The following is a 12,063-nucleotide window of genomic DNA, read 5'->3' on the forward strand; positions in this document are numbered from 1 at the left end:
ATGAGTTGAGTATCTTGAGTGTGGTAGTGTTTACACCAATCAACACGTGATAGAGTGCAAAAAACTGTACACAAGTACGAGTGCCTGTGATACTGATGGAATCTGAATAAGCTCAGTGGATCGTACCACTGCCAGTTCCTTACTCCTTTCAGCGTCGTCTTGTACTTATGAAAGACAATGCTATCAGGGGAGACTGGATCATAAGTGCACGGGACCTCCCTGTGCGTAGCTTTGTGACTTTCTGTGGTTTATATCATTTAGGAATTTTTGGTGTTTAACAGAAACTCAGTTTAAACCCACTAAAGTAAATCAATGGATGGGGGAGGAATTAGTTCAGGAAGTCTAGGAGTGCATCTGAAATTAGATCTAGATGATACGTACTGTTCTTTCTCTGCTTGTCATTATTTATTTATTTTTTAAAATTTTTTTAGTTGTAGATGGACACAGTGTCTTTCTTTTATTTATTTATATGGTGCTGAGTATCAGACTCAGTGCCCTACACTTGCGAGGCAAGTGCTCCACCACTGAGCCACTACCCCAGCCCTTGTCATTATTTTTTGATCTAGTGACCCATAAATAGGATTTTGCCTCTCCATCTTTCCTTTTTGCCTCATTCTTCTTGGTTGTTTTTCAAGTAGACACTTGCTGGCATGTTGGCTAATGGGAGCCTGAGACTCACACCTTAGGTTAGTATTCCTGACAGAGAGAACCTTCCCAATTTTCTACATCAGAAAAAGTCAAAGATAGGCTCTGACTGGGTGTGGTGGCACATGCCTATAATCTCAGGAGGCTGAGGCAGGAAGATCAAGAGTTCAAAGCCAGCCTCAGCAACTTAGTGAGGCCCTAAGCAACTCAGGGAGGCCCTGTCTCTAAATAAAATACCAAAAAAAAAAAAAAAAAAAAAGGGGGCCAGGAGTGTGGCTCAGTGGTTAAGCACCCCTGGCTTTATTTCCTGGTACCAAAAAAAAAAAAAAAGATAGGCTCTGACCTTTCTTGGGTCGTGTACCCCTTTGCTTAGGTAGATACAGGATACAGGAGGAGACAGCACTTTGATTATCAGTCCAGTCAGGTGCCTTCTTGTCAGGCCAAGAGGGAGAAAGCTGGGGAGTGGCTGGGGTTGCTCTATCCAAACCACCCCAGGGTAAATGCATACTTACCAGAAGAAAGGAGTAAATTTTGCTGAGCAAACAAGCAAGCACACTAAATCAAAACAAAACAAAAATCCACCCAAAGCAACAAACTTCAGTAAATTAAAACAAAAACAAAAAACAGAACAAGGTCAATGTCATGAAAAGCACACTGTTTCTAACCTAAATTGTGTTTTTATTGTTATTGGTGGTCGTTTATAAATTTGAATGTAATCTAGAAGAGATAACACCAACTTTACAAGATTAAAAACTCAGGTCTTATTCCACCTTCTTTCCGTGCAGAGCAAACGGGAGTCCTATCATACAGAATCTATGGCACTTCAGTCCTCTCGTGGAATCAGAGTGGAAGGCTGCATCCGGATGTATGAACTGGTGCACAGAATGAAAGGAACAGTAAGTGAACCCATGAAGTTAGGCATGCCTGATCCTCTGGCATGGTTCCCCATGGTTTAGAAGTGCCCACTATACAGCAACCTGGGAAGCCGAGGCAGGAGGATCACAAGTTCAAGGCCAGCTTTGGCAACTTAATGAGACCCTGTCTGGGGATGTGGCTCAGTGGTAGAGTGCCCCGGTGTTTAATCCTCCAGTACTAGGGAAAAGAAAGGAATGTCCACTGTACGTTCATCATGGTTTCCTACCCACCATACCTTATTTGGGGAGGTAGCATAAGGTAGAGGTTAAGAGTGAGCACTGGTGACTGGGCTGTAGCTCGGTGGTAGAGCACTTTCCTAGCATGTGTGAGGCACTGGGTTTGATCCTCAACACCACATAAAGAGAAATAAAAAAAGGTATTGTGTCCATCTACAACTTAAATATATATATATATAAAATAAAATATATAAAAGAGCGTTGGTTTCACATCCTGGCTTTTGTATTTTACATGTAACTTTGGGAAAAATACTTATGCATTTCCAGGCTTCTATTTACTTCTTTATAATTTGGAGATTGTCCTATGTTGTCAAATAAGGCTAAACTATGAAGGCGGAACCTAACAGTCTCTGAAGAAAGAATGGCTCGATTCTATAATTGAAAATAAAACTGGGCTGGGGATATAGCTCAGTTGGTAGAGTGCTTGCCCATCAAGCACAAGGTTCAATCCCCAGCACTGCAAAAAAAGAAAGAAAGAAGAAAAAACTAATTAAGGGCTTTTGGGTTTTTTTGTTTGTTTTTGGTGTTGGAGATTGAACCCAGGGCCTCACACATTCTAGGCAAGTGCTTTGCTACTGTGCTACAGCCTCAGCCCTTTTTATTTTACTTTGAGATAGGGTCAGTGCTGGGGATGTGTAGAGCAGTTACCTAGCACGCACAAGGCCCTGGGTCCTAGCCCCAGTATGACAAAAAACAGAAACAAGGGATGGAGTCTTGGAGCTGCCCAGGCTGCCGTGCCTCTTGAGTAGCTGGAGCTGTAGGTGTGTGCTGTGAAACCCAGCTCCTCCCTCTCCCCTCCAGTCCCTTCTTTCCTTTCTTTTCCTTCTCCTTTTCTTCCATTGTTCAGGGTTGAGCCTTCTTGTGCTCTGTCTGTCTCTCCCTTGCCCCCTCTCCCTCCCCTCTTTCTCTCTTCCTTTCTTCCTCCCTCCCTTTTTCTTCTTACTTCCCTCCTTCCTTCCTTTTTTCCTTTTCCTTTTCTTTCAGAAATATCCCAAACCTGGTGGCTTGAAGCAGCTGGCATTTGTTACTGTTGTGTTTCTGTGGGTCAAGTGGGCTCAGCTAGGAGGTTCTCATTTGAAGTTTGTTGTGGTTGCAGTGGCTGAGGCTAGGGTCATCTCAGAGCTTTACCTGTCTGGCAGTTGAAGTTTAAACACATGTCCTGTCCACATGACCTGGGCTTCCTCATGGCAAGGTGGTCAGATTTCAAGAGCAGGTATCCTACAGAAACAGGCTGAACCACATGACCTTTTCAGACCTAGTCTCAGAAGTTCTTATTTTGGGGAAAATGTTTTCTTCACCAGGTTATTGTGAAGTTCACCTTGAGGTGGGATGAGTGTCAAAGAGCCTCTTTGCTCCCCTAAGGCAGAGTTTACTTTTGTTCATTTGTGTGTATGTTCATGTGTATGTGTCCTGGGTTTGTCTTCCTCTGCTTTGTCACTCACCATTCCTCTACTGATTTTCTGTCTTCCAGAAGCATGTAGAAAGTATTTCCCTGCTCATGATCTCCCTCATAGACTCTGTCATGCCCTCTTCCCAGCTTTCATTTTAACAGTTTCAAAGGAAAGGATAGACTGGGCACAGTGGCAATGCCTGTAATCCCAGCAATTTGGGAGGCTGAGGCAGGAGTCGCAAGTTCAATGCCAGCCTCAGCAACTTAGCCAGACCCTAAGCAACTTAGTGAAACCTTATCTCAAAATAAAAAGGACTGGGGCTGTGGCTCAGTGGTAAGGTTCTCTGGCTTCAGTCCTCAGTACCACCTCTACCCAAGAAGATGAAAGGAGAGCATAGATACGCTTGTCTTCAATTTGAATTCTTGCACTGGAAGCTTAAAATAAGTTTTCATTTATTTGTTTGTTTTGTGTCATTGGGAATGGAATCTAGGGCCTCATGCACACCAGGCAAGAGCTATACCACTGAACCACACTTTTCCAGCCCTAAAGTAATATAACGTCTTAACATTGACATAATCTCCATGCCAGTACGTAGAAACAGCTTGTCCTCTTTAAGGCTGTAGAGTATTTCATAGATAAAATTTATTTTGTCATTCCCAGTTAATCTGTTTTTAATGTGTTGCCATCCACAGGATTTTAGTGAGATATAGATATATAGGTATTTATATTTGTACACATGTGAAGTTTTCTCCAAGGATAAAGTCCTAAGATGGAACTATTGTCAAAAACATATACATTTTAAATTTTGAGATTTAAATGACAAATTGCCATTAAAAACCATATGAGAAGCCAGGTGTGGTGGTACATGTCTATTATCCCAGCATCTTAGGAGGCTGAGATAGGAGGATGGTAAGTTCAAGGCCAACCTCAAGACCATGTCTCAAAATAAAAAATAAAAAATAATAAAAGGCTGGGTAGGAATGGGGCTGTAGCTCAATGATAAAGCACTTACCTAGCACATGTGAGGCACTGGGTTTGATCCTCAGCACCACATAAAAATAAATAAATGATATAAAGGTATTGTGTTCTTCTACAACTAAAAATATTAAAAAATTAAAATTAAAAAGACTGGGGATGTGACTTAGTGGTTAAATGCCCCTGGGTTCAATCCCTGATACAAAAAAAAAAAAAACCCATAAAAAACAAAAATCATCTGAAAGTACTTTGAATGAGTAATAAATAAAATGTCCGATATCCCCACTTAGGTGTTTTTTTCCTTGGGTATTAAGGAAAGGACTTTTTTCAGTGGAGGTGGGGGGGAGATAATCTAGGCAGAGATAAGGAAGGGAGCGAGATAGGAATGAGCATAGCATGTTTATGGAATTAGAGTAGAATAAGAATTTCGTAGATTACCATGGAACTTTATGGATGGCAGTTTACTTATTTATTTCCATTATTTAGAGAATACTTTATTAGTTTCTGCAATCAAACCCATGAGATAAGACCTTACATATTTGATATAATGGGTTACTTCTGTACAAATAAAAAAAAAGTTAAGTTTAATATTTCTGGACCAATATGACTATTACTTTTTGTACAATGCCAACTGAAATGGTAAAGTGGGAGACTTTTTCCAAAGTTGGCAGCACAGCCAGTGTTTCCAAAACTTTGAATCATTTATGTTTGTGTGTGTTTATTGTGTATATATACATTTATATATGTTTTTATTCATACAAAAAGATCAGTAATAGCAGTATGTTATTCATCAATAGCAGCCTCAGCTTTTCCAGATTCTTTAGTCATCTGAATAAAATTGTAGAGACATCCAGCACACTCCATTAAAGAGGGGGGGTGGTAAAAACAAAACCAAACTTGAGAAAACAGTTCTGTTACTGTTGTAATACTTGGTACCATTTTTTAATTAGCTTTCCAATCATCATATAAAAAGAGAGCATTCTAGAGTAATGTCATTTAAAAAAAGCTCTGATAAAGCAGAGTCACTATTGCATATCATAAAGCATATACAAGAGGTGTTACGTTCACAGAGGTGTGATATGTCCCACATCTGTCATACTGGAGGATACAATTAAAAAGGCATTTATGAGACTGGATTCTACTTTAGGGTAGAAATTTTAAAGTGCATGGTTGTTTGATACTGTGTTGCTGAGGACTTCTCCATTCCCAGTTTATACTAGAGTGACCAAAACAATACGAGACAAACTGGAGGAGCTTTCCAAAACTGCTGAGTTTATTGGTTAACCCAAATGCGAGGGGCTCCTGCAAGGGTCCTGCAAAGTGAGCAGGTGATTGCCTGCCCTTGAGAGTCTCCAGGGAGAGGATAGCTCAGGGGCAAAGGAGCAAGGTGCTGATGGCATTCCGAGGGCAAATGTTGATCCTTTTCAGGAGGGCTTAAGGCAGTGGCAAGAGGAGCAGGAGAGGAAGGTACGAGCCCTCTCAGAGATGGCGTCTGAACAGCTGAAGCGGTTTGATGAGCTGAAGGAACTGAAGAAGCATAAAGAATTTCAGGATTTAAGGGAAGTGATAGAGAAGAGGTGAGTCTCCTTGAATTATAGCTGGGGTATTCATGTGTTCAACTGGAACTCTTTCCTGAAGGGAAAGAGTTGAACTTCTAAGTCCTTAAAGATCAAAATAAAAGTGGAGAAGATTATAACCTGGAAAATGACCAACCGTGGGTTTTGGGAGAGGGAGAACTATTTTGGGAAGCATCTCTGACTACTTCCTGCTATTTAACTCAGCACCAGGGAAGCCTTGGGCCATCAGGAAAAGCTGAAAGCTGAGCATCGTCATAGAGCCAAGGTCAGTGCCTGGGAAATTCAGGGAGGGTGTGTTACTGTCTGTATCTTGTCTGAAGGGTCAAGTTCTGTCAGACCATTGTCCTGGAGAACATGACCTATATCATGCCTCTGTATTGCTGGCCTTGGGCAGTCATTTTCTTGCTCATCTATGTACATATAAAGCACTCTAGCAATGTGGAAAGAGAAAGACCAGGAGCCCTTCAGAAAGAGTGACGCAGTGACCCTTTCTTTTCTTAATATTTTTTAGATGTTGATAGACCTTTGTTTTATTCATTTATTTATATGTAGTGCTGAGAATCGAACCCATTGCCTCACCCATGCTAGGCCAGTGCTCTGCCACTGAGCCACAACCCCAGCCCCCACAGTGACCCTTTCTATAGATTCTCAACCTGAAACTGCGAGAGGCAGAGCAGCAGCGTTTGAAGCAAGCAGAGCAAGAACGACTGCGGAGGGAAGAAGGCCAGGTGCGCCTGCGGAGCCTCTACACCCTGCAGGAGGAGGTGCTGCAGCTCAACCAGCAGCTGGACACCTCTGACCAGCACAAGGACCTGCTGAAGGTGGATCTGGCTGCCTTCCAGACCCGAGGCAACCAGCTGTGCAGTCTCATCTCTGGGATCATTCGCACCACTTCAGAGGTGAGGAGCCTTAGAGTGCTGTTTTCTGTCTTTGAAATGGAGAACCTTATCTGGGTATAGTGGCACACACCTGTAATCCCAGCTACTAGGGAGGCAGCCTAGGCAACTAAGCATGATCCTGTTTCAAAAAACAGTGCCAGGTGCAAGGGTGCATGCCTATAATCCCAGCAACTGGAGGCTGACATGGGAAGATCAAAAGTTCAGAGCAGGCTAGGGTCATAGCTCAATGGTAGAGCGCTTGCCTTGCATGCATGGAGATCTGGGTTCCATCCTCAGCACCACATAAATAAATAAAATAAAGGTATTATGTCCATCTACAACTAAAAGCAAAAAAATTTAAAAAAAAAAGTTCAGAGCCAGCCTCAGGAACTTAGCGAGACCCTAAGCAACTTAGCGAGACTCTGACTCAAAATAAAAAATAAAAAGGGCTGGAGATGTGGTTCAGTGGTTATGCGCCCATGGGTTCAATTCATGGTTCAAAAGAAAAGGTTGGAATGTGGCTCAGTGGTAAAGTACTTGTCTGGCATGCTGAAGGTCCTGAGTTCCATCCTTAGGACCATAGAAAATAAAACAAAGATAAATAAAAAATCAGTTAGGGCTGGGATTATAGCTCAGTAGTAGAGCACTTACCTAGTATGCCTGTGGCCCTGGGCTTGAATGCCAGCACTGTAAAAAAAGAAAAAGAAAAATTAGTTTATGTGAGTTTTAAGTACTCAAGCATTTATCATATTGATAGTTTATTTTGAATTCTCTTCATTGCTTTTGTTTACCTTTTATTTTGTAAAATTTCAAACCAATACAGAAGTAGAGAGGATAGCATAATGAAGCTTTGCATGTCCATTCCCTAGCTCAACAACAATCAGCACATGGCAACCACATTTCATCTCTACCTCCACCCAGACCTCTCCTCACATGGTTGTACAAAAACCTCAGACATAATATTTCATCTGGAAAATACTTTAGTGTTCTAAAAGCTAAAAAAATTGCTTTTAGCAAAATACTGATGTCACATGTAAAAATGTAGTAATTCAGTGTGATCAAATATCTAGTCAGTGTTCAGATTTCTCTGATTGACCGTATGTTGTGATGTACTCCTGTCATCCCAACTGCTCAGGAGTCTGAGGCTGGAAGATTGTAAGTTCAAGACCAGACTTGACAGCTTAGTGAGAACCTGTTTCAAAATAAAAAAATAAAAGGACTGGGGATGTAACTCAGTGGTAGAGTAATAGATTCAATCCCCAGTCCTGGCAGGAGGGGAGTGAGTAGTAGACACATGGTTGTCCAATAATTAGAAAAGTAAGTTCAAAATCACTATTAAGACATGTATTGCATGCGAAGAGAGAGCCTACACAGTGGGAGAATATCTTTGCCACTCATACTTCAGATAGAGCACTAATTTCCAGAATCTATAAAGAACTCAAAAAACTCTACATCAAGAATACAAATAACCCAATCAACAAATGGGCTAAGGAAATGAGCAGACACTTCACAGAAGAAGATGTACAAGCAATCAACAGATATATGAAAAAATGTTCACTATCTTTAGTAATAAGAGAAATGCAAATCAAAACTACACTAAGATTCCATCTCACCCCAATTAGAATGGCGATTATCAAGAACACAAGCAACAATAGGTGTTGGCGAGGATGTGGGGAAAAAGGTACACTCATACATTGCTGGTGGGGCTGCAAATTAGTGCAGCCACTCTGGAAAGCAGTGTGGAGATTCCTTAGAAAACTTGGAATGGACCTACCATTTGACCCAGCTATCCCACTCCTCGGCCTGTACCCAAAGGACTTAAAATCAGCACACTACAGAGATACAGCCACATCAATGTTCATAGCGGCTCAGTTCACAATAGCCAGACTGTGGAACCAACCTAGATGTCCTTCAATTGATGAATGGATAAAGAAACTGTGGTATATATATATAATATATATAATATATATATATATATATATATATATATATATATAATAATGGAATATTACTCTAGCTATAAGAATAATAAAATTATGGCATTTGCAGGCAAATGGATGAATTGGAGAATATCATGTTAAGTGAGATAAGCCAATCTCAAAAATCCAAAAGAGTAATGTTCTCACTGATAAGCGGATGATGACACTTAATGGGGAGTGGGAGTGGACAAGAATGGAGGAAGGAGGGACTGTATAGAGGGAAAAGAGAGGTGGGAGGGGTGGGGGGGAAGGAAAAAAATAACGGAATGAATCAAACATCATTACTCTATGTAAATTTATGAATATGCAATGGTATGCTGTTACTCCATGTACAACAGAAACAACATGTGTCCCATTTGTTTACAATTAAAAAAAAAGACATGTATTGCAAATTAAAACTAATGTAAACTAGCATATTGTCACCTTTTTTTTTAGTTGTCAATGAACCTTTTATTTTTATTTATTTATATGCAGTGCTGAGGATTGAACCCAGTGCCTCACACATGCTAGGCAAGCATTCTACCACTGAGCCACAACCCCAGCCCTATTGTCACATACTTTTAAAAAATTACTATGGCCAGTGTTGATGAGAGCATAAAAGAACTCCATAGTTAGATATTATGGATGGGATTGGGATGGTCAATCTTAATAGGGAACCAGTTAGTATCAGCATGTTGAATGTGCATACTCCATTGGCCCAATAATTCCATTCCTGTGGATGTATTAACTTGTGTGAGATATGATGTAGCCCCACAAGTGTTCTGGGGAATGAGCTCCAAACACCGTCTGTCCCACTCTGCCAGAGTGGCTATCCCACAGCAGAGAACCAAGCTGAAGCTGAGAGAGCCCTGCAGGAAATGAGGGACCTCCTCAGGAACTTGGGGCAGGAGATCACCAGAGCCTGTGAAGATAAGAAGAGGCAGGATGAGGAGGAGGCCCAAGCCAAGCTGCAAGCCTCACAGACACAACAGGGGCCAGGGCCCAACACACAGTCCTCTGTCCCCAGCCAGGGGCCAGGAGGGACACGTAATGAAGGTGGGTCTTAGTGTGAATACAGTCTTATAACTCGGCCTAAGTTTTCAGAAGTGAAAAGAAGTAAAGGTATTGGCCAGAGGTTGAGAGAATTAACCAAAACTTTTATATAACATTAAATTCAGTTTTGGTTCATGTGGAGCCTGATTTCATGTGTAAACCTTTACATGAAGATTTGAAGTCTGGATAATTCTAGCAAATATATTATTCCAAGTATTGCTGTTACTGAGTATTTTAAATAAATACATACAGATATATGTTCACTTAATATGTACAAAGCTTGGTATAGTATAGTGTTTGAGAGTGTGGGCTCTGGAGCCCGATCAGTGGGAATCTAGTTGTACTTATTAGCAATGTAACCTTCGTCAATCATTTAACCTTTCCATGCCTATTTTTTTCCCCACAAAATGGAGATAATAATAATAGTATCTACTTACTGTTATTGTGGCCATTAAAGTAGTTAATATGTCAGAAAGTGGTTAGCACTGTTGGCTCATGTAACATGTTCAATAACTACCAGCCACTATGAAAGCTTGTCTTACTCCTCAGACCTCCAGGTGAAGGTCCAGGACAGCACGATGCAGTGGTACCAGCAGCTGCAGGATGCTTCTGTCCAGTGTGTGTTGGCCTTTGAGGGTCTGACCAGCAGCAAGGACAGTCAGGTAGGGGAGGTCTGATGGTGTTCCCCAGAGCCTCACATCACAGGGGAATGTAGCTGGTGTCTCACATCCCCTAGTCCAGAGGGCTTCTACTCAGTTCTTCAAAACATTACCTGTCTTCTCACTATTCTCTTCTGGCAGGCCAAAAAGATAAAGATGGATCTGCAGAAGGCTGCCACCATCCCAGTGAGCCAAATCTCCACTATTGCAGGTGAGTCAGAGGATTGAAAGCATGGCTCTTTGTCTCATTGTCTTGTTTACTGTTTCCAAATCTACTTAGCTGCAAGGTTTCTATGAAAAGAATATGTTCAGGACTCAGAAATATGACTTAATGCTAGAACACTTAGCTAGCCCTATGTCATCATAGGCCTTGAATTTTGATCCCCAGCACCACACCACACAGAATGGTATGTTCATCAAATGTTGGCTGTTGCATCAAATGTAAACTGTATGCATCCCATTTTTCTTTACTTTTTACCTCTCCAGTGCTAGAAAGAAGGTAATAGGGTAACCATATATTTTTTTACTTTTTTTGTTGTGGGAATTGAATCTAGGGGTGCTTTATCACTGAGCTACATTCCAGTCCTTTCTATTTTTTATCTTGAGACAGGTTCTCACTAAGTTCCTGAGGGTCTCACTATCTCATTAAGTTGCCTAGGCTGCCCTTGCCTTGGGATCTTCCTGCATCAGCCTCTCCAGTGACTGGGATTACAGGCGTGTGCCACTGCACCCAGCTTGACTTGTTTTTACTTAACAATGTATTAATTGTAAATTGTTTAGAATGGCTCTTACCTTTAAAGTTGAAAGTTACTGTTGCAATCATCATGAATAGAACCTTGTGACTTGTAGTCTTTGCTTGTCTTTACATTAGCTTTTGCAAGCCCCAATCTTCCCAGCTTAATACTTTAGGATATGTTTCTTTTTCCTTCAGAGACTAAGATATAGAAAGTAAAGGGGCTGGGGATGTAACTCAGCAGTAGTGCCTGCCTAGCATGCATGAGACCCTGCATTCCATTGCCAGAACCTGGGAAGTCAACACCCTTCCTCCTCCTCCTTTTTTTTTTGGTACCAGGGATGCTCAACCACTGAGCCACATCCCCAGCCATTCTTTATATTTTATTTAGACACAAGGTCTCACTAAGTTGAGGATGGCTTTAAACTCATATTCTTCCTGCCTCAGCCTCCCAAGCTGCTGGAATTACAGACCTGTGCCACAGCACTTGGCTCAATACCCTTCTTAAGAAACAGGGAGGGGCTGGGGTTGTGACTCAGTGGTGGAGTGCTTGCCTGGCATGTTTGAGGCCCTGGGTTCAATCCTTAGCACCACAAACAAACAAACAAATTAAATAAAGGTCCATTGTCAACTAAAAAAAATATATAAAAGAAATGCACCAGGGGTTTCATTTTTCCACAGTTGTAAATAAGAGCACCTATAAATGCGACTGTGCCACCTCTGGGCAGAGGAGTATGCACATCTGGAAAGCTGCTGCTCTCACTTGTCTCTGACCCCAGTGCCCCATTAATTTGTCATTTGAAAAACAGGAATACTGCATTTCCTGCTCTTGCCCTATGCCAAAACTCAACTCACATATCACTTGTTGCCTGAAATTCTTTCTGGATCAGGGCAGAGTAAAAATAAACACATATCACTTGGTGGAATTTAAAGTGCTCTTTCCCTTGATAGAAACACCAATGGGGAGAGATGTCTGGACAGCCACCCCGCACCTTGACTGTTCTTCTCAGCCCTTACCCCTCTGCGCATGTAACCACACCTCC

General features: G+C 41.5%; 1 protein-coding gene and 1 long non-coding RNA gene across 2 annotated transcripts in view; one reads left to right on the top strand and one right to left on the bottom strand.

The window, feature by feature from the left end:
* LOC306645526 overlaps positions 1-12,063 on the bottom strand; it is a 187,121-nt gene that overhangs the window by 111,118 nt on the left and 63,940 nt on the right. The gene's annotated exons all lie outside the window — the stretch shown is intronic.
* The window catches only part of GLE1 (GLE1 RNA export mediator), a 33,258-nt gene that overhangs the window by 10,726 nt on the left and 10,469 nt on the right, over positions 1-12,063 (top strand). Inside the window, exons 3-9 of the mRNA XM_079113439.1 lie at positions 1,431-1,541; positions 5,591-5,739; positions 5,944-6,004; positions 6,384-6,638; positions 9,400-9,631; positions 10,178-10,290; positions 10,429-10,498. Coding sequence (XP_078969565.1) covers positions 1,431-1,541; positions 5,591-5,739; positions 5,944-6,004; positions 6,384-6,638; positions 9,400-9,631; positions 10,178-10,290; positions 10,429-10,498 — 991 coding nt within the window. The remainder of the gene's footprint in view (positions 1-1,430; positions 1,542-5,590; positions 5,740-5,943; positions 6,005-6,383; positions 6,639-9,399; positions 9,632-10,177; positions 10,291-10,428; positions 10,499-12,063) is intronic.

This window comes from Sciurus vulgaris, assembly GCF_902686455.1.
Source record: "Sciurus vulgaris genome assembly, chromosome: 15".
Classification (NCBI taxonomy): Eukaryota; Metazoa; Chordata; class Mammalia; order Rodentia; family Sciuridae; genus Sciurus; species Sciurus vulgaris.